Below are 22,421 nucleotides of genomic sequence, written 5' to 3' on the forward strand. Positions count from 1 at the left end.
TCGGTGGGCCCACATCATCTACCGACCCTGGGTAGTGTGGATAGCCTGGACGTAGGGGTGAGAGGGCTCCTGGGCCCAAGGTTTTGGAAGCTGAGGTGCGGGTTCCCAGATGCCTGGGCTCCGGACCTTGGCTCATAGCCAGGCTGGCTTGCCTGGCACTGCTGTTCTCCTGTGGGCACAGCCGGGCCCCGCCCTCTCGGAGGCTTGGGTGGGGGGAGGGCAGAGCTAGCCGATGCCGTGGGAACCGACTCCCCAGAGGGAAAACCCAGGCAGGCTAGGCAAGACTTCTGGGGACAGGATCCTCCCTGCCTCTTCCCACCTTCCACCCTCGGGGGAAGGAGGACATCGGGAGTTCTCTTTGCCAGCAACCGTCAGGGAGATTAGCTCCAGCCAGGAGAGGGCTGCAGGTTCCAGGTCCTTGGGACCTGGGAGGGGGCAGGAAGGGAGCCCTCCTCGATACTGTCTAGGAATAGGACAGCAGGGTTTGGCGCCCGGCGCACTAGCTGGTACAGTGGATCCTGGGCATTGCTCCCAGCCTGGGTGCTAGCCTGACAGGGGGTGCCCTTCCTCTCCCTGAAAGCTCCTTTCTTCCTTGTTCTCAGGGGCAGATGCAGGAGGAAGGGGAGCCATCCTTCCACTTTTGTAATTTCTGCTACTTGAGCTCAGATGACCAGCTCAGGCCTGGGAAGGTGATAGGAGGAGAGAAGATTTTATTAAAATCAGGTAGTGGTCCCTCTAGGGACCTTTTGGTGGGGGAGGTGAAGTTGTGGCTCCCCCACCCCCAGGGCCCAGTAGCATTCAGTCCTAAAGTGGGCACTGCCAGCTGCTTCCCTGCACTCCCCCACCCCTGCTGTGAGCCACCGCCTCCTGTTGTCAAGGCAACCAGGAATTAGGGTTTTCTCCAGCAGCACAGGCCTAGGAAGGCAAAGTGAGGAAGAATGGTGGGTTACCCACCTGCACCCTCTCCTGGAGAATGAGGGATCCAACCCCAGCTTGGGGAGGACCTGGGATGGGAACTGGGTCTGTAAACTCCATGATTGGTTCTGCCCAGAGCCCCTGCTCTCCTTGTCCCAGCTCCAGCTAAGAAGGGGCAGGGGGAGAAAGAGGAAGCAAGAGAGGCCTTGGGGATGAATGACATCATTTCTGTCAGACAGATGGACAAACGTTTGTGGAGCATTTACACCGCGCTAGGTCTGGGATCCAGAGGCAAAAGAAAACTGATGCGGTTCTTGACCCATGGAGCTTCGAGTCAGGGAACACCCATCTTTCCTGCTTTTGACTCAAACTGGACTTTCCCCACCCTTTCTCTCTCTCTCTCAAAAAAAAAAAAAATACAGATGGTAGGCAGAAACAATTTTTTTTGAGTCATAAAACCTGGGTTTTCATTGTAGCTCTCTTTATTAGCTTTGTGACCTTGGGCAAATCAACTAACCTCTCTGATCCTCTGTCTCCTCCTCCTTGGAGAAATGGGCATGTAATATCTGCTCTTCCTGCCTCCCAGGACTGTGGGATCATTTAGTGTCAGGGCAATGCCCTCTCCCCTACCTCGCTGGGTGATCCTGAAGGCGAGGCCCTTCCTGATTCCTTCCCTTGCTTTGCCCTCGTGCCTTCTCAACCTCCTGTCTCCCCTCCTCCAGGAGAGCCATTTCAGAGCCCTTGCTGATTTCACCATGCCAGTTGCCGCCACCAACTCTGAGTCTGGTAAGAAGGGAGTGGGGATGTCAGTGTATATCAGTGGTTCAGAGGGTGGGGAGCAGCAATCAGGCACTCCCACAGCTCCCCTGGAAGAACAAACTACCCCTGCCGCAGCTGCTCCACCCAGCTGCTCGGCCATCTCTTTGGCAACTTCTATCACCCTGCTGCACCCGCCCCAGGGTGGGGCTGGAGACACAGCACAACTCACCTCCAGGGAGGCCAGGGGAATGCATGCTCTGGAGAAGTCCATGGTGCAGTGCCCACCAGATGGGTAGAGTGGACTGTCACGTGCTAAGATGGGAGTGTGTGTGTGTGGGGCACAGGAAGCTGTGTGTGGAGAATGCCAGGTCAGGAAGCCTCCACTTAGTTCTATAGGAGGTTTTAGGGCAAGGGTGTGGATCACCCAGACAAGCTAGGAAGCCTCAGGAACAAGCTGCTTAAATTCCTGGAGCCTGCGTCTCTTCTTCTGTAAAGAGGTGTAAAGGCTAGGACAGAGAAAGCACGTTACCATTAAGAACATTCACAATTATTATGCTGTGCTGCTGAGTTGTTAACCTGTGGCCCTGAGCCAGTCACCTCCCTTTTAGGACCTAGGTTTCCCCATCTGGAAGATGAAGTGATGGGAGAAGAGCAGTGTTTTTAACTTGTATTGGTCCTGAATCCCATTGAGAATCTGATGAAAGCTGAGGGTCCTCATCATAGACAAAGTCTTCTATGCACAGAACCTGCATTCTACTCCAGGGCTTCAGGGATGCCCCCTTAAGTGCATTCAGAGACCCACCAGGTGAAGGGCCCTGTGCTAGAGGCTTTCTAAGGGCCCTGACAATTGTAAACTGCTCTTGTATTGCTCTGATTTCTCTGAATTTTCCCCTGCCTGCATGCCTCCTACCCATGTAGCCCCTTCCCTCTCTCTAGGCTCTGCTGCTGCCTCTGCAAGATGTTTCAGGCCCCCCAGTTTGGTTAGATTGAGTCGCCTGTTCCTCTCCTCTGACAAACTGAACTAGGAAAGTGAAGGCTGCTGTGAGTGGGCCAGAGCCTAATCTGTGACCCCCTTGTCCCCCAGGAAGGGCCTGTTCTCCATGCAGTGGCGGGACTGTACCAATGTCCCCCAGCTTCTGCATCTTGGAGGGCTCAGTGCCTCCCCCTGCTGCTCCAGCCTCCCTGGGCCCCTGTGTAAGCTGCTTAGGGGTTAATTAAGCCCATCCCTGAGCCTGTGATTAAAGGCCTCTCAATCTGGGACTGTCCAGTAAACCCATTAATAGTGCCTGGGAGGAGTGTAGAGGGAGGGGAAGGCCCAGCAATTTAGTTTCCCTGCTGCAGGCCTCTTGATAAGCCCTGGTGGGGTGGGGGACAGGGCAGGGAGTGGAGCCCGGTGGGGGGGTGGGGGCCTGCTTCCTCTGAGGACTCCTGGGGCACCTGCTGCCTTGGGTGTTGTGCCATGGGCTGCTTTGCCTTTCCATATTCAAAGGAAGAAGGATAGGAGCAAGCTGCTTAACCTCTTGCAGCCTGTGTTTCCTCCTCTGTGAAGAGGTGATGGGAGACTCAAAGCATAGGAGTCTCGTCTTTCCCTCAGGTGGCCCTCTGTGCCTGCCCTGGGGCTGGACTTGGCTCCTGGCCTCGAAAATCTAATGGTGGGTTCTGCCCCTCCTCATTTGGTGGTCATTACACTTCCCATGGGCCTGAGAGACAGCTGCGCCCATGCCTCTAAGGTCAGGTTCACCCTCCCCGTATCCTCTGCCTTCCCCCAGAGGTCCTTGCCTTGGGCTCTGCAGAGAGTGAAGCTAGCAGGGTCTTTCTACCCTTACCTACGTGTCAATATGGCCACTATCATTGTGGAGAGAGGGAGATGGTGTGGGTGTATTCCTCTAGCAGAGAGACCCCAACTCTATTTCTAGTAAGGTGGAGGAGTCCTTTTCCTGAGGGTTGGAGATACATGGGTGTTGGCATGGGCTGAGAGTTTAGACAGCTTACCGCTGGGCTCCAGTCCATCAGCTCTGCCCTCTCTTCCCCCTTCAGCTGGTTCCCTCCTTTCTTTGAATCAAGGCTAGGATGTGGGGCTTTCAGTTGGAGCTGTCCCTTTAAATCTCTGGGTTAGTGTCCTAGTGTGTAATCCTGCTTGCTGCCATGGCAACCATGGGTGTGCTGTGACCTGGTGTCACTCCTCAGGGAATGGCAGTCTGGTGGCAGCAGCAGCACCTAGTGGTGGCTTCAGGGGTACAGGGTCTCAGAGGAATGAATGGTGGCTCTGGGCTGGGGTAACTTTCAAATCCCCATCCACCCCCTCCCCCCCGGACCCCCTGGTCTCTGCAGCGTGAATGCTCCCTCACCTTTTCCCTTCCCCAACCCCAAGATGCCTGACTTGCCCACGGGCATCACCCCCTTAAGCAAGGGGGAGCGCAACTGGGAGATGGGGAGGGAGAAGCTGCTGCTGAGATGTGGGGTCAGAGGTCTTGGGGCGCCCTTCCCGGCCCACAGTGGTGTCACCCCTTTCCCTCCTTCTTCTCCCCCTCACCGCTTCATGGCTAGCAGCTGGGGGAGGCATTTGGGGCTTGAGGTATTTGTCCCATGCCACAGTGGTGCCGCAGCCTCCTGGCGGAGGACCGAGAGTCATTCTTGGTGGCTTCCTTAGATCCGGAGGGGGTCATTGTAAAGGAAACTGGGCTTGGAGAGGGGACTGAGAGGAGAGGTCGGAAGGCTCAAGAGGAGGTGGCATGGGGTGTAATAGAGGAGGGACTTGCAGGAGGCGGGGCGGGAACAAGATGGGGCCAAGTCCCCACCCACCTTGGGTTTCTCACGGCTGGGCTGGGAGGGGAGGGTCTCTGAGCACCGCTCCCGTCCTGAAGCGGCTGCACGCTTAACCCCTTCCCCCTGCAAACCTTCTCTCAGCCGCCTCCTTCCCTTTTAGTGGTAGGTACTAAAACTGGGGGATCCTGCCACCCGTGGGACAAGGACCCTCCCACCGCCCCTTCCCCGCCTCTCTGCTACAGTCGGGGCTTTGGCCAATCAGCAAGGCGGTCAGACAGCTGAGCCTTGCTATTGGCTGACCCTGCAGCGGGCTCTCTCTGAGTCCCGCCTCCTCCAGCGCTGCCAGCCTCTGACCGGGAAGGCGGCGGCGGCGTGGAGGCTACCCCGGGAGCCCTGGGCCGGGTCGGGGGCTGCCATGGCCGGCAGCCCGGGCTGCGGGGCCTCTTTGGAGGGTATATCCCTGGGCTCCTCTGAGGAAGCCGAGCTCCGGAGGGAAGGTAGGGAAAGGCGGGGTGGGGAGGCTGGGGGCTGGTCCTGCGGGCTTTGGGGCATCTAGATAGAGTCCCTAGGAGCGGGCTCTCTGGGAGCCTAAGGGTCTGGGGGCGCGGCCCTCCGGGAGCGCTGGCCTGGGCTGAGGGCACCAACTACCCTGGCTCAGTCCTCCCGATGGCTGGCAGGCTGGGGAATCTCTGTGGGAGGATGACTGGAGAGGGAGGGTCCCAGGATATCCTGGCAGAGCGGGAAGGGTCCCTGCCCTGGCCTCTTTCTGAGCCCACTAAGGGCCTTGCAGGTGTCTGACCAATGCCAAGCCCAGGCCTGAGCAGAAGGGGTCTGGAGGGCAGGTGTGGGTGTCTTTTCTGGAGAAGGTGGGAAGGATGAGGGGGAAGAGGTTGGGAGGCCAAGAGTCCCTGGACAATAGCTGCTAGCTCCAGTCTCAAAGCCTCCTGCGTCCCACCCCCATTCCGTCCTGGAGGAGGGGGGCACTGCTGAGAGCCGTGAGAGTTGCCAGGGACTGTACCCACCACCCCTCCTCCTCCCCGGTTTGGGTGCTGTTATGCAGACGTAGGCGTGCGTAGCAGGGTGGCACAGTAATGATACCCCCTGCCCATCTCTGCCCCCAGCTGGGCACACTCTGCTTCTCCCTTCCTTCCCCCAGAACCTGCCACAGCCAGGAGCTCCCACCTCTGCTGGTGAGGGAAGACAGCCCCCACCTCAGACCTCAGCAGTGGCCCAGCTTCAGGTGTTCTCATGCCCTTGCTTATGTCCCATCCCAGGCTGAGGGTTTGCTGATCCCTGGGATGACTTGGTCTGCCCTCTGCCCTTGGGTGTCCACAACCATCCCAAGCCCCAGGGTGCCTGTTTCCCCAGCTCCTACCAGTGTTCCGGGCCTCAGCCCTGGCTTCCTATGACCTGTATTAAGTTCTGGGTCATTGTCTTTCAGAGCTGAAGGGCCTGTAGATACCAACCAGTTTAATCCACTCATTTTACAGGAAGGAAAGACTGAGGCCTGTGAGGGACAGTGACTAGTGCAAAATCACTCTGAATTAGTGGCGCAGCTGGTACTGGATACTGGGTAGGCCCTGACCTCCTGCATGGCTGCCTGCTTGACTTGCACTCAGGGACGTGCTCCAAGCACCGTTTCTCATCCCTGAGCCCGCCACGTGCAGGTGGCTGAGTCCTGTGGCTTCAGCCCATCCAGAGGTTGAATGATGTGGTTCTCTGGTTTAGGGCAGAACCTGGAACCTGACACCTGCTTTCTTTTCTCCCCTCCCCCCACCTCAGAGTCCACTTCCTGGTGCCTGGAGCCTTCCACCTGCCCAGGCTAACATTACCTAGGGCCTAGAGAACGGGCCAAGGAAATTGCCCCTCCCTTCTTAGGGCCCCTGCCCCAGGCATTCAAGGAGTCCCAGGAGTGCCGGGCAGGGAAGTATGTGCTGCCGGGGAGGCGCTGTCTTCTGTGGGATGTGGGGTAAGAAGGGCAGGGTTTCTATGGTGTGTTTGGGTCCCCTGTGCTCAGCTGGTACTTGTGTGTCTCACTGCCTGCTCCTTCCCTCCAGCCATGCAACAAGTCCTGGACAACCTGGGATCCCTCCCCAATGCCACAGGGGCAGCCGAACTGGACCTGATCTTCCTTCGAGGCATTATGGAAAGTCCTATAGTGAGATCCCTGGCCAAGGTAGAGTGCTCCAGGGAGGCTGACACAAGGGCACTGTGCCTGGGGAGGCATAGGGTGTGGGGGGATGTCAGCCACAGGGGTGCTGGGAATGGGGCACGTGGCACCGGAGACCCCCAGAGGGGGGTAAGCATGGACATCCATGCCCAGGTGATGAATCTGAGACACTGCAGGCAGGGAGGCTGCCCCCACGCCTGACTGGTGAGTGTGTAGATGTGCCCACATGGATGGGTGTTTGGTGACTGCCAACTTGTAGAGGGTATGATTGGTTAGGGGTGAGCATGCCTGTGCTTTGGAATCTCCAGAGTTCATCCTGCTTAGCTTTCTGCCTTTGGGCATTTTGTGCGGACATCTATCTAAGGTCACCTGCCACATATCAGGTGGGGGAGAGACTCACTAAAACAGAATGTTATAAAACACTTTGGTAACAGCAGTGATAGAGGCAGAGGCGCTAGGCGTTTGGGGAGTGTAAGGGACAGATGCCTGACCCAGCCCAGGGCGGGTAGGGAAGACTTCCTGGAGGAAGGGCCATTTGTGCTGAGTCTTGAAGTATGAGAAGGAGGGGCAGGGCATTCCATGCTATGGAATGTTGCTTGAGCAGAAACAGAGGTGAGAGAGAGCCAGGAGTGTACAGGAGCTGCAAGTGTCAGCGTGAGGCCGGAGCTTTAGGTGTGAGACAGGGAGTGTGAGCTGTGGAGATGTTGGCAGCTGGTGAAGGGCCCTGGGGGCTATGCCTGGGGCTTGGGCATCGTCCTGTGATGTCCTGTGAGCAACTTGGAGCCTTTTGTGGGTTTTAAGCATGGGTGTGATGACGGCACACAGGTGTTTTAGCAGCATCGCTCTGGCAGCCACAGGAGGATGGTTGGAGGGTCATGGCTGGAGGTGGAGAGACCAGCGTCAGGGATGGCCCTGAACTAGACCTGTGGTAACGGGGCTTGAGGGAGGGGAGGATGAAAGAAATATTTAGGAAGTAAATTGTCAGTCCTTGATATTTGGGTGTGGAAGGTGAGGGGTGCGGGTAGCCACGCACCTGGGATTCTGCACAGGGCAAGTGTAAGGCTGGTGCTGCCTTCACGTGAGATAAGAGGCAAGGATAGACTGGGGAGGGGGCGATCCTTCGCTGCGGAGGGTGAGGAGGACTCCCAAGGCTGGGAGTCGCAGGGAATCATGCTAGTGGCTCAGATTTCTCAGGGGAGGCGGGCAGTCTTCAGCTGGCCATCAGGGGTCAGGGGTTGAGTGGAGCGGGGCGGAGGGGGGGATTTGGAAGTGAAGGTTCAACTAATTAATAACTGAAGGGGAGAGAGGGAACTCACCAAAGCCGGGGAGCGGGATCGACAGGGCTCCAGACTGTCAATCCCAGGGTGGGGGTGACTCAGGCCAGAGACACAGAGGGTGGTTTTGGTCCAGGGCTTGTGCTGGATGGGGGCTGTGGGAGGCTGAGATGCAGGGAGAGGTGGGAATGGTCCAGAGCATCACCTCTGGGGCCGAGGTTGGGAGGGGAGGGGAGAGTGGCCAGGAGCAGACAGTGGGGCAGGGAGAAAACGGAGGTGAAGGCCTGGGTGCTCTCCAGATTTGGGGATAGAGCGTATAGCTGGAAGAAATGAAGGCCGAGATCAGAGAGAGGGTTGGGAAGTGAAAGATTTCCAAGGAGGACAGTTCTGGGGGTGACATGACAATCTAGGATGTGGCTGCAGTGGACGGGAAGGTCATCGATGTTAAAGAAGTCTAGGAATTGGGACTTCCCTGGTGGTCCAATGGCTAAGACTCTGTGCTCCCAGTGCAGGGGGCCTGGGTTCGATCCCTAGTCAGGGAATTAGATCCTGCATGCCGCAACTAAGAGCCTCCAGGCCGTAACTAAAGATCCAGCATGCCGCAACTAAGACCCGGAACAGCCAAATAAATATTTTTTTAAAAAAGAGACATCTAAGAATGGAGGGCTCGTGGGATGGGGTGTCTACACAGGTGTTGTGGCGGGGGGAGACTAGAGGCAGTCCCAGGGTCTCCAGTGAATGGTGGTGAGCGTAACCAGGAAGTTGGCAATGACAGTGATGGCGGGGAGGGGGAGGGCGGTACAATCAGGTGATGGGTCTTCCACAGGGTGAGGGTGGGGACTCTGTCACAGGACAGCTGTGGTCGGCCCTGACATGGGGCGTGGAAGGGAACTAGGCCCCCTTGCTACAGGGGATGCTGTGTCCCGGGAACACAGCCCGGTACGTTATCATCTGTGGAATGGCTGAAGACCAAGGGCAGTCGTTAACGATGGAAGATGAGAGGTGTGAGAGGGTCGCTAGTGGGAGGTTCTGGGGAAGAGAAAACTGAGCAGATTGTAGGGGACTGGAGAAAGGCAAGCTGCTTCTCATTCGGTGGTCAAGGATTGGATTCATGTGTTAAAAGTCAAAACAAGGAATTATGCATGTTTCATACAGAGAGATTACGAGCTCCTTGAGGACAGGGATGTCTGCTTGATTTGCTACTGTATCCCCAGAGCCTGGAACAGTGCCTGGCACGTAGTAGGTGCTCACTGAATATTGAATGAGTGAATACAAGAGAGTGTGTAGAAAAAGCACATAACAGACCTCTGAGTACCCACCTCCAGGATGTGAATGCCGGCCGTGTTTGCTTTAGTTCCTGCTCTTTCTTTTTAAGAAATAAAAGCGTGATCCAGTGAATGCCTCTCCCCTTTTCCTCATTTCCACTGCTTCCCCTGCCCACAGGTGACCCCTGGCTTGAGTCGATGATGCTGTTCCCCTGAAGGTGTGCCTGTCTTGCCTATACACATATTTAGATATAAACAACGTGCCCCTGTTTATATGTGGTTTTAAGCTTTGCGTAATGGAATGATAGCGTAAGCAGCTGTGGTTTTTGAGATTTCTAGTTCATATAAGTAATATAGTTATTGACATGCGTAGAGATATAGATTCATCTGAACTGTTGTGTGGTATTCCAATAGGTGAATAGAGCCCAGTGTATTCATTTACTGGTTCCCCTGCTGAGAGACAGACACACTGTCGCTGACTTGCCTCTGTAAAGCACAGAGCTGCCGTGAACATCCTCATACCCATCTGCTTCTGCACGTGGGTGAGAGTTTCTCTAGGGTGGACACTTGGTAGTGGAGTTGCTGAGTGTGCACATTTGAACCTCAACATCTGTAACCTTCCAAAGCTGACTTCACGGTTGGATTTATTAAACCACATCATCTCTGAGTCACTCTAGCTATTGCTTCTATAGCGGGACAGCCAGTGAAATAAGGAGGGGCTCTCGGGATGCAGAACCTCTGGGTTAGAAGATCCTGTAGCCAGCACCCTGCAAGGTGTGACCCTCCCACCCCCACCCCCATAGCATTCCTCTCTGATGGCCTTGTGGAACCCATTTGACAGCTCTCCAAAGATGGGATTGCTGGCTGGATGGCTCTGTCCTTCACTTAGTCACTGTCATCCATCCTCTATTCAACAAATATCTATGGCGTGCTCACCAAGTCCCAGGCACAGAGCTAGGGCTATGGCAATGAACTGTCAGAAAGTTTATTCTTCTCCTGAGGGAGCCCGAGTCTGTCATTTTCTCACTGAGCCCTGCAATGTCCCAGTCCTGGGACCCCTGCCTGATTGAGAAATTACCAATGTGCTGTGTCAGACCGTAAGTAAACTCCCTTCTCCAGAAGTGTTCTTGGGGTAAGCCGGCCAGAATTTCCTCCCAAGAAATTCCTAGAATGGTTCCAGTTGTGCATTAACACAACAGAAGGGAGTGTGGACATGTCTTCAATGCTGAGACCCCCGTAAGAGGCTCAGGGGCTAAGGCAATCCAGTGACTTCTCTCCATCTAGCTGTGAAACAAACAGGAAGTGAATCTCCATAAAGGCCCATCTGAGCTCAGTAGAAATCTTTCCGATCCCTTTATGCGCGACCCTTTACAATGCACTTTGCCAGTCTTCTCATCAAAAGGGAGAGTTTCTGCTCTTCAGTCTGGGCTTGACTGCGTGACTCGCTTTGGACAACAGGACCTACTTCTTACTCTTTCTCACCTATTTTAATGATTATGTACACACAGATCAATTTCAAACCTATTAGACAAAGTACTTTGATCAAAGGTCCAGCTGCAAAAGCTTGGTGGCCCAGAAACCCACAGGAGCGGAGTCCAGTTGGAACCCCATGTGGTAGCTATTCACCTCCTTCCCTTACCCTGATGACTCTCCTCTCCAGGGATGTCGCAGATGATGTGGGAGGGGCTACACTGGGTAGCTCTGGGACCAGGGAGGAGCAGGTCCCTGACGGGACAAACCCAGGGAGTTACAGGTTCTGAAGGAAGTCAAATTTGGCAGGCAAATCACAGATCCAGAGGGTTGGCTACAGACAGCAGGTGGCAGCCCTGGCAGGTGGGTGACATCTGGGAGCTCTGACATGGACCCAGTAACAGGTGTTCCAACAACGGACAAGGCCACGGCGAGAAATCAAAGGCAGTCAGAAATTTAGGTAAACTGTTACCAGTGGGGACATCTGCCAGCTGGGAGGCCTGTGAACTAATCCACATGAGATGAAGAAGGAAAAGCACAGGGTTTGGAGTCAGAAGATTCACTGGCTAGCTGTGTGACTTTAGTAGGTCTGAGAACCTTTCTGAGCTTCAGTCATTTCTTCTGAGAAACGGGGATAACGATGCTTACCTCTCAGAGTTGTGGTTGGGATAGGGGGAGGTCATGGATGTGGAAGCATTTTTAAACCATAAAGAGTTGTTGTAATGCAGTCTTGGCCATTGGACTAGAGTTCATAGGGACTCCAGTCCTGTGGCAAGGGGGAGGTGAGAGAGCTGGCAAAGCAAAGCAGGGCCTTACAAGAATGAGGGGCCAGGAGGGTCACTAAGATGGAGACTCTGACCAGGGGACATGACAAACAGAGGCTACAGTGGTGGGGAGCCCAGCGCATCAGTTAGCTTTCGCTGTGTAACAAACCACCCCACAGCACAGTGGCTTAAAACAACTTTGATTTATGTCTCATGATTTTGTGGATTGGTTGGGTGGTTTTTCTGGTCTGAGCCTGCTCAGTTGGGATGGGGTAGTCTAGGATAGCCTCAGTCACATGTCTGGTGTCTCAGCTGGGAAGACTGCCATGTTTAGGATGGTGTGGTCTCTCATCCTCTAGGAGGGTGGCCCAGGCTGCTTCACATGGTGGTCTCAGCAGCAGCGGAAGACCAGCCCCCAATCCCAGGCACTTTCCAAGCCTCTGTTTCGCATCACATTTGCTATTGTCCCATTGTCCAAAGCAGGTCACACGGCCAAATCCAGGTTGAAGAGTCCCTTTACTTTCCGGCTTACCACACTCTGGACTTTCAGATTTTGAACTACTTAATTATGAGCCTGGGCTTCAAATGAGAATTCTGTCTCCTGATCAGAGAGGTTGGAGTGGGAAGGCAGAGGGAAAAAGATTTCCAAAGAAAAGCTGTGTGGCATTTCTGCATCTGCAGTTTACATCCGGCTCTGGATCGGGAGCTGAAAGATCTGGGTTTAAGGGCCGGCTCTACCATTAGCCAAGTGTGAACCTGGCCCAAGTTTCTGGTCTATAAGGAGCTTAAGCCCCTGCTGTGCTGAGGGTGATTTTTCAGAGCCGAATTAAGCAAATGGTTACCACAGAAATTCAAAACCACTCTCCTGGCTGTGGGGCCTTGTGCCTCCAATACTGTAGTGTGTGTTGTACAAGAGCACGCTTTCTAGAAACAGGCGCCCAGATAGTGACATCACAGCTGTGGGGATGCTCAGGAAACTTTGACAGGAGTCCCTGCTGTACACCCATGAGCTGTGAAAAGGAATTCATTTTACCCATTAGAGCCTCGGATACTTCATTGGGAAAATGGCCTTGATACTATTAATCTCACAGGGTCATTGTGACATTTAAGTGGAATGTCTGTCAAGTGTGTTATTTTACCATCAAACATGTATATACCCCCTGGCCCAGCAATTCTGCTCCTGGGAGAAACTCACATGTGCACCAGGAGACATAGACTGGAACGTTCATAGTAGTACTGTTTGGAATGGCAAAAACCTGAAATGACCCAGATGCCTTTCAAGGAGAGAGGAGATGAATCAGATACGGCATAGTCACACGATGGACTATAATACAGCCATTAAAATGAATGCACTAGGACTTCCCTGGCGGTCCAGTGGTTAAGACTGCACGCTTCCACTGCAGGGGGCGCAGGTTCAATCCCTGGTCAGGGAACTAAGATCCCGCATACTGTGTGGCATGGTTAAAAAAAAAAAAAAAAAAAGAATGAACTAATGTGATATGGGAAAAAAGAATGAATCTTAGCAAAATAACATTAAATGAAAATTAATATTAAGTGAATATGTATTCACCTAATATGAAAAATAAGAGTAAATCTTTGCAAAAAAAATAGTAAGTGAAACAATTTTTCACTTAATACTAAGTGAAAAAAAAATCAGGCCTCCAGGAATCATATATAGCACAATTCCCTTTTTTTAAAGGTTAAAATAACTAAAAACAGTATTTATTTTAGGAATATACTGAATACATATAGATACAATAAAACTATGTAAAATGAGAAGCCAGGGCGTGATGAACACAGGGAATCAAGGTGGTGGTTTCTGAGCAGGAGAGGTGGGTGGATGGGTGTGCGGGGCATGTGATTAGATGTAGGATATGGTCAAGATCCTCCTTTATGATTTAAGTGGTGGCTACTTAGATCCTTGTTGTATTATTACAAAAGTGCCTAATTTAATACCAACGAACTAAAAGGAGGCCGTGCACAAACCAATGATGAGAAAACGTCATGAGCCGAAGATATGATTAATCCAATTCTGAGTTCCCAAAGTCCCTGAAAAGTATGTTGCAAATCGTGACACATGTTGGGTGTTCTCAGTATTGGTCAATCAGCTGTTTGGTCAGCCTGCTGGTAGTGTTTCTTTTGTATTTGAATGATTAAATGTTTAAAGTTTCCTCTGGCCCATGAAGGTTGAGCTTGGAGAGCTGTGATCTTCCATCTGTGGGTAAGACATCCGGGGGGGCCACAGGCGGAGGAATGGATCGGCCTAGGGGGAGGGGTCATTAAGTCAAAGGTGGGAGGTAAAAGGCGTGGGAGACACACTGGCTTCCTGCTTGGTTAAGTGAGGGCTTCTGGGGAGACTTGTCCTCTTCATCCATGGAGCAGAAGATGCTAAAGCTAAAATGGGCAACCTCTATGCTTCTCACGTAACCTGGGCCAGAGCTAGCTCCCGCTAACCCGAAGGAGCCTGGCCAGGGTCACCATGGTGAGATGGTTGCAAGCCTGAGTGCCTTTCTTTATTCTTGAAACATTTCCTGGGGCCTTGGGCTCTCAGCATTGTCTAGACACTGGTAACGGAGTCAAGCGCTGTGGGCTGTGCTGAGCTTAATGAGTGAAGATCACACAGGGTTTGGTGGAACCTTCTGGGGCATGTCTCTGCCCTCTGGCATCTGAGGATCATCAAGGCGTAACGGGGCTCCGAGTACTACTCCTTTGCCCCTTCAGTTGTCTGTCTCCCCAGCAGGGAACCCTCTGCCCAGCCAGACTGTAGGAGTCAGGCTGAAATGCTGCTCCCCCAGCAGAGGATGATTTAGCAACAGTGGGGCCAATATGCCTCCCTGTGTGGGATGCTGTTTCCCTGGCCCGTTTGGGGAAGAGAAGACAGGAAAGGAGCGAGCCTTTATTGAGCACCTGCTGTGTGCCAGGCACTGTGTCCATCTCACCAAATCCTCAGAGTATCCTTATGAGATGTTATTAAAATCTCCCCATCTCATGGGCTTGAACAAGTTTCTATTATGGAAATTTTCAAAAATGTTTCTTGAACCCCCATCATCCATTATCCTACTTCAACATTTAACAACACATGAACAATCTTGTTTTATGCATACCTCCACCTCCTCCTCCTCTCTCTCCTGAATTATTTTGAAGGAAATCTCAGACATAATTTTATCTGTATTTCAATTTGTATAGATAAAAGATAAAGATTTTTTTTTTTTTTTTTTTTTTTTTTTTTTGCGGTACGCGGGCCTCTCACTGTTGTGGCCTCTCCCGTTGCAGAGCACAGGCTCCAGACGCGCAGGCTCAGCGGCCATGGCTCATGGGCCCAGCGGCTTCGTGGCATGTGGGATCTTCCCGGACCGGGGCACGAGCCCGTGTCCCCTGCATCGGCAGGCGGACTCTCAACCACTGCGCCACCAGGGAAGCCCAAAGATAAAGATTCTTAAAAAAAAATCACGCTATCATTATCACACATAGAAAATTAAGGAATAATTTTCTTATGGATTTTTATTAAATGGTATTGGGATACCTGGATAGTCATTTGGAAAGATATCAAAGTAGGTCCTTACCTCATACTGTACATGAAAATAAACTTCCAAGAAGATCAGAGATTGAGAAAACAAGCCATACACATTCTAGAAGGAAACATGGATCTGCGTGTAAGGAATGCCTTTTTAAAAAACTATGCCTCAAAATTCAGATGCATAAAATGTTAATAAATTTAACTACATTAAATATATATTTTTTGCATTGACAAAAAAACATAAGCTGAGTCAAACGACAAATGACAAACTGGGGGTAAATATTTGCAAGACGTATTACAGATAAAGGGCTTATTTTCCTAATATAGAGAATGTTTAAAAAAGTGAGAAAAAGAAAGAAACAAGATCTGATGGAAAAATTGGCAGAAGACATGAACAGACAGTTCACAGAAAAAGATATACAGATGGCCTTTAAACATATGAAGAGCTGCTCAGTTTCACTCATAATAAGCAAAATGCAAATCAAACCCCACTGAGAGATGGTTTCTTATCCATGTGATTGGCAGACATTCAAAGGTTTGATCACACACTCTGGTGGCAAGGCTTCAGGAAAGTTTCTCAGCTAATGCTGGTGGGATGGCAAAGTGGCACAAGCCCCATGGAGGGGAGTTTGTCAATATCTAACAAAATCACATGTGTATTTACTGCTTGACCTGAAAAAAGAAAAAAAAAAAAGCCCTGAAAGACTAAGAGTTATTGGAGTCTGTGGGCATGTGGGATCTTCCCAGACCGGGGCACGAACCCTTGTCCCCTGCATCGGCAGGCGGACTTTCAACCACTGCACCACCAGGGAAGCCCGGCAAAGTACTTTTTGTCTGCAACTATCTTTCAGATGATTCAGAGGGAAAAAGAAGTATGCATGTATATCCCTGAAATGGGACTCCTTTCTTCCCACTTAACATAACTCTCCCCGCTGGGCTCGTCACTGGCAAAGGCTTCCTTTTCCCTTTTCAGAGCACCTTGTCATGGAGCCCATGCTCATTGTCATGGAGTCCAGAGTCAGTAGAGCAACAAGGAGGTGCAGGACCTTCTCCTGGTACCATGTACTGATATCTTGTCCCGTTCTTCACTGGGAGCACTGGGCTCAAGGCTTGGAGACCCAAGTTAGAGTCCCTGTGACCTTGGGCAAGCTACTCCACTTCCCCGGCTTCCTTAATCTGGGCTACAGGGTGTCCAAGACCCCACCCAGCCATGATGTCGGTTGGAAGAAGCTGTCCTTGAACTCAGATGCTTATAGGGTTCTGGAGGCTGGGGAGTTTGATGATGTTAATGGTCCTCTGTGGCAAGAGATGGAAATGAAATTTTATCCTTTGGATTCTCTCTTCCCTAAACTGAGTCCCAGTCACTGTCTTGGGGGAGAAAGGAGAAAGCAAGGCACCTGTGCGCACGTGTGAGTGTGCTTGTGTCTGAGTGAGTGAGGCTCTGAGACTGATACCAGGAGCAGTGCTGTGGATGGGGTCTAAAGTCAGCATTTGGGGGTGGGAAGATGCCTGGGAGCTGGTGGGGGGGCACTGTTTGGTACCCCAGGGCTCTTGGGGAAGCGTCAAGTTTCACCTGTCCCGCCCCCGCCCCCAGGCCCACGAGCGGCTGGAGGAGACGAAGCTGGAGGCCGTGCGGGACAACAACCTAGAGCTGGTGCGGGAGATCCTGCGGGACCTGGCGCGGCTGGCCGAGCGGAGCAGTGCGGCGGCGGAGCTGGTCCGCATCCTCCAGGAGCCCCACTTCCAGGTTTGGTCCTCTCCCGGGCTGCTGGGGGGCTGGCGCCGGCAGGAAGTTAGAACTGGGGTGGGAAGGGACCTCTGCCCCATGGTCCCTCCTCTTCCCCCCGCCTCCCCAGTCCCTCCTGGAGACGCACGACTCTGTGGCCTCAAAGACCTATGAGACACCGCCCCCCAGCCCCGACCTGGACCCCACGTTCAGCAACCAGCCCGTGCCTCCTGACGCAGTGCGCATGGTGGGCGTCCGCAAGACGGCTGGAGAGCATCTGGTGAGGGCGCTGGGCGGCGCCAGCGGTGGAATCTCGGGGGGGGGGGGGTGTTGAGAGTAACCGGCGGGGATCAAGTCTGGTCAGGAGAGGGCTGAAGATGAAGACGGGATCAGCTCTGCCCAGGGTCGGGCGCCAGCACACCCAGGAGACCGCAGACATTGTGACTCTCTCCATTCTGCCCACTTTCAGTCCACTGGTGCCCCTGTAGGTAAAGAATTTGGGCAGAAGATGGCAGAGAAGGTCGCTGTGAGGGCGGGGCTAGAAGGGTAGAATGGAGGGGCTCTTAAGAGACCCATGTGAAGATTCTGACTTGGAGCAGTTGGCGCCTCATCATACCCGCCCTCCGTCCCCCAGGGCGTGACATTCCGCGTGGAGGGTGGCGAGTTGGTGATTGCACGCATTCTGCACGGGGGCATGGTGGCTCAGCAAGGCCTACTGCACGTGGGCGACATCATCAAGGAGGTGAACGGGCAGCCGGTGGGCAGCGACCCCCGCGCGCTGCAGGAGCTCCTGCGCAACGCCAGCGGCAGCGTTATCCTCAAGATCCTGCCCAGCTACCAGGAGCCCCATCTGCCCCGCCAGGTGGGCCCCTCCTCCAAGCCCCTCGCCCAGCACAAGGCCCAGGGGGTGGCGGAGCTTCCCAGCGGCCAGGGTCACGGGCCTCCTGATGGGAGCCCCTCCTCGCCAGCCAGTGTAGTCAAAGCAAGAGGCATCTGGCGAATGCGGCCACGCGTTCGCCCTAGTCTCGGGCACTCATGCGCACGTGTAAGGGATGTGCGCGCATCTAAAGCCTGGAGTACCTGAGTGTACAAATGAATTCCTGCATCGTGCGCAGCCCTCCGTGTGCCTGCGTGTAGGCACGGGTGCCCAGAATTGGGTTATCACGTGTTCTATACAGATGCCTTCAGGTTGGTGGATTGAGGAGGTCTCGCTGCTCTGCTCACCTCTCCTATTGGCTGTCTAGCCTTTCGCCAGAGCCCTCTCCTCCGAGGGAGGGTGTGGGGGATGGAGCGATCTTGCATTAGGTGCCAGGATCGTGTTCCTTACCAGGTGATCCCACCTTCCTGGTGGGTAGGGCCAGGGCCCCAGGCCTGAGCAGATCCCCATCCTTCTGAGTCCTTTTGTTCTGGATGCAAAGGGAGGCTGGTACCAGGGAGGTGGACCAGGCAGGCCTGTGGCATCATGCCTTTAGATGGGCAGTGCCAGGGTCTCTTTCATCTTTGTGAGGGGAGGGGGCAGGAGGTGAGCTGTGTGACACTCCTACCCCCCCCCACCCTCGGGGTAGGGGTGGCATCAGGAATGGGCATCGCCCCCTCCAGCCTTCCCCTGCTTCTTCCCTTGACCCTTTGCCAAATCCCTGGCCCAGGTATTTGTGAAATGCCACTTTGACTATGACCCAGCCAGAGACAGCCTTATCCCCTGCAAGGAAGCTGGCCTGCGCTTCAATGCTGGGGACCTGCTTCAGATTGTAAACCAGGACGACGCCAACTGGTGGCAGGTGAGCCCTGGGCACCCATGCTGTCTCTCCAGGTATGGTGTCGGCGGGCAGTGAGGGCTTACTCGGGCACATCTTTGTGCCACGGTCATTTCAGGCGTGCCACGTAGAAGGGGGCAGCGCTGGGCTCATCCCCAGTCAGCTCCTGGAGGAGAAGCGGAAAGCCTTTGTCAAGCGGGACCTGGAGCTGACACCCAACTCAGGTACAGTCCTGCCCCCAGACCTCTAATCTGGGACCTGATGTGGCCCTGCCTGGCCTCACTTGCTCATCTCCTTATGGCCAGGGACCCTGTGCGGCAGCATTTCAGGAAAGAAAAAGAAGCGAATGATGTATTTGACCACCAAGAATGCAGGTGGGTGTTGGGGGCCCCCTTCCCCCATCCTCCTTCAGTGCTCCCTCCGTCCCCCACCAATGACTTGTGCATCTCCTGGTTCTGATGCTGCCAGTCCTGTCCCTCAGCCCTGCCCTGTTTTTCCCTCCTGCCCTCGGCCCCAGCCCTCTTATCCTTGGCCTCCCTGAGAGCCCAGCCCCACGCCCTTCACCTGATGAGCAGTGACATCTCCCTGTCCAGAGTTTGACCGCCATGAGTTGCTCATTTATGAGGAGGTGGCCCGCATGCCCCCCTTCCGCCGGAAAACCCTGGTGCTGATCGGGGCTCAGGGTGTGGGCCGGCGCAGCCTGAAGAACAGACTCATCATGTGGGATCCGGATCGCTATGGCACCACGGTGCCCTGTGAGTGGGGGCTGGGTCCTGCCGGGTGGGTGGCAGGGAGCAGGGGCTGCCCTGGGGGCCAAGGCTGGGCCCACTGAATGGGCATCTGCGTAGGCCCCAGGTTAAGTGATACCTTTGGGTGTGAGATGTGTGGTGCGCGCCCTCTGTGGGTGGATGTGGGAACTGCAGGCTGGGGAAGGCGAGGAACCATTGGCCACGTGGGTGGTGCTAGCCTTACCTTTCCTTCTCTCATGTTTCACTTGCTAAAAGCCCATCTGGGAACCCATGTGAAACAGGGCTATGAGCTGTGTGTGGCCTTGTGGAAAAGAGGGCTTCTGGTGACAGAACCAGAGGCAGGAACCTGAGTGCTGACCCCAGGTCTGCTTGGCCTTGCTGTGTGGCTTTGGGCTGCATATTGCCCTCTCTGGGCTTCAGCCTCCATCTGTAAGCACTGGGTTACAACAGTGATTTCTGAAGGTCCCCTCAGTATGGACGTCTCGAGTCTGTGGGTGCCAATGGTGAGGGCGAGGGCAAGGTGTGCGGGAAGGCAGCAGGGCTGCTTGGTGCAGGTAGAGCATGAGCTCGTGTGTCTGAGGTGGTGTGGCCTGCCTGTGCCCATTCGGCCCCTCCTTCCCCCTAGACACGTCCCGGAGGCCCAAGGACTCAGAACGGGAAGGCCAGGGTTACAGCTTTGTGTCCCGTGCGGAGATGGAGGCTGACATCCGTGCTGGGCGATACCTGGAACATGGTGAATACGAGGGCAACCTGTATGGCACACGTATCGACTCCATCCGGGGCGTGGTCGCTGCCGGCCGGGTGTGTGTGCTGGATGTCAACCCCCAGGTACTGCCTGGCCTGCTCCTTCCCAGCCTGCTCAATACCTCTCTGGGTACTCTGCTTGACCCCAGTATTACCCCATATATTTCCAAGTACCCCCCTATAACCCCTCAACTACTGCTAGGGACCCAGCCCACCTAGAACCTCTTTCTCAGCCTCCTGGACCCCCAGTCACCCCATCCCTAGCCACCTGCCAGCTATTTTGCCATTCATCCCCAGGACTCATGTCCCAGAGCCCCAGGTCCACATTCTCATCTATTCCCAGGTACCTGTTCTCACCCCCATCACCCCAGATGTACATGGGGATAAACTCCTGACCCTCCTCTTCTGCAGGCAGTGAAGGTCCTGAGAACAGCTGAGTTTGTCCCTTATGTGGTGTTCATTGAGGCCCCTGACTTTGAGACCCTGCGAGCCATGAACCGGACGGCACTGGAGAGTGGGGTGTCCACCAAGCAGCTCACGGTGAGGGCCTCTAAGGTGTGGTGGTGGGGGTCTAATGGCTGATTGGGGTGGTGTGGGGGGCCAGCCAGAGCCGAGGAAGAGAAGGTGGTGTCGGGAAGGGGAGAGGCGCCCACCTGAGGTACCACTGAGGTTAGACTTGCGAATGCCACTTTATAGGTGTGGGAATGGAGGGGAAGTCTGAGCGAGGAAGTGAAGTGTAGAGTCAGGGACACAGCTGGCCCGGGGCACGGGAGCTTCTGCCAGGCCCCCTGCTCGGTCCATTCTGTGGGAACAGGGCTCCAGGGGAGCCCAGAGGGCCGGTGGGCGATTTGTGGGCAGAGGTGGGCTGTTTACAGCTGGGGGTAAGGCTGAAGGGAGGGAGGAGGCCGGAGGCTGGAAGGCTGCCTGGAGGGACCAGTTAGCATCAGGGAGGAGGCAGTGCAGGGAGGAGAGGCTTCAAGGCAGGTGTTGCAGGACTCCAGGGCGCCCTTCTCCCGCCAGGGACCCCTTGGAACAGCCTTCCCCAGCAGGTGTAGGGTTTGCAGAGCTCTGAACTCACGGGTCCCTCTGCTGGCCACTTATGGTACTGCAGCTCTCAGGCCCCGGTCAGGGGCTCAGACCCAGGAGAAAGGTCCGGGCTGGGCTCCCCACTGCTGCAGCCGGCTCTGGCCACAAACAGAGCCTACTGGAGCCCCCGGGACACAGCTGGGTCAGTCCTAGAGCTCCTGCCTCGGCTTCTGTAAGTCAGTATTCAAGTTCCCTTCCCACCCTTGCCGGTCCGGCTTGGGCTGTGTCTGGAGAGGGGTTGCCTCCGGCCCTTGTGGGCGGCCCTAGGACCAGGCGTGGCAATTGCCTTCAGGCTGTCTAGGTACGGGGGGCCTAGTCAGACTGAAGGGGGCGCTGGCTTTGGAGTCAGGCAGACCCCGTTCAGCCATTGGCTGGCTGTGTGGCCTCCTTGTACGTCAGTTTTCTCTGCTGTAAATGAGAATAATTAGTCCCGCTTGCAGAGCTGTGGTGAAGATTACGCTGGTCGCCAAGTGTTTAGTGCAGTGCTTGGCGCTTCCTAAAGGTTATTTCCTTCCTCCCTTCCCACCACCCATCTGTCTGTCGACGGTCACAGGAGAGCTGCCTTGGGGCATGCAGGGAGGGGCTGCTGCCTCCCCAGCCATGGGGTCTGTGCCTGCCATGGTTGGTACTTTGGGCTTTGGGGAGGGGGCTAGACGGGGCAGGCTGTGGGACCCCTGACGCTGGGGGTGCCAGGCGGATACTGACGGGCGGGAGGTCCCCTTGTGCTGGCAGGAGGCGGACCTGAGACGGACAGTGGAGGAGAGCAGCCGTATCCAGAGGGGCTACGGGCATTACTTCGACCTCAGTCTGGTCAATAGGAACCTGGAGAGGACCTTCCGTGAGCTCCAGGCCGCCCTGGAGAAGCTGCGCACGGAGCCCCAGTGGGTGCCCGTCAGCTGGGTGTACTGAGCCTGTTCTCCTGGACCTCGGCCCTCTGGGTTGGGACCCAGAACCCTGAATCCGTCCCCTTCCCAACCGTGAGCCCCAGCCATGATCCTCAGCTCCCGTTCCCGGCGCTCTGGCTCTCCCTGGGTCATGGCCCTAAGTCTGGCTTCAGCGCAGGAGGCGTGCACTGCCAGGGAGGTGGGTGTTCGTGGGGCACGTCTGTGCCCAGGTGCTACCCACTCCCCACGTTCATTTGCCACCAGATGTCCCTCGCTGAGGGCCGAGCCATGCCCCGGAGTGTCGGAGTCGCCTCCATAATGCTCAGTCCAGAGAAGAGAAAAGCTGCTTTGGGACCAGGTGGTCAGTAGGTACGCTGCCCCCACCCCTCTCGCCAGTCAGTTTTTCTCCTCTGGACTGGCCACCCTGACCCCACTCCTGGGCTGCTCCTGCTTCTCGCCCCTGCAGCCTAGGGGCAGGCCTTAGGCTGGTTCCCTGTGGCCAGGGGGCTACGTGACCCCCTGGCAGCTAGGCAAGCCCAGGTGCGTTGCCAGCCTGGTACCATCCCGAAGGCTGGAGG

At 54.9% G+C, this 22,421-nt stretch overlaps 1 protein-coding gene across 3 annotated transcripts; it reads left to right on the forward strand.

Moving 5' to 3' along the window:
* Positions 1 to 1,118: 1,118 nt before the first annotated feature.
* MPP2 (MAGUK p55 scaffold protein 2) lies at positions 1,119 to 21,868 on the forward strand (the record flags this gene model as incomplete). Of its 3 annotated transcripts, none has more annotated exons than XM_082860275.1 (12): positions 1,119 to 1,701; positions 6,498 to 6,616; positions 16,495 to 16,647; positions 16,757 to 16,906; positions 17,261 to 17,488; positions 18,273 to 18,404; positions 18,499 to 18,604; positions 18,686 to 18,754; positions 18,974 to 19,135; positions 19,755 to 19,957; positions 20,285 to 20,413; positions 21,692 to 21,868. In XM_082860275.1, 12 exons carry the CDS (start codon positions 1,530 to 1,532, stop codon positions 21,866 to 21,868), a joined length of 1,800 nt encoding a protein of 599 aa, XP_082716401.1. The 3 variants fall into 3 exon arrangements, with proteins under 3 accessions (XP_082716401.1, XP_082716402.1, XP_082716403.1); XM_082860276.1 differs by having other exon boundaries at positions 1,671 to 1,701; positions 6,498 to 6,621; positions 16,389 to 16,647; XM_082860277.1 differs by lacking the exon at positions 1,119 to 1,701 and adding an exon at positions 4,856 to 4,937.
* Between the last annotated feature and the right edge of the window lie 553 nt (positions 21,869 to 22,421).

Source organism: Leucopleurus acutus (genome assembly GCF_964270905.1).
Source record: "Leucopleurus acutus genome assembly, chromosome: 19".
Classification (NCBI taxonomy): Eukaryota; Metazoa; Chordata; class Mammalia; order Artiodactyla; family Delphinidae; genus Leucopleurus; species Leucopleurus acutus.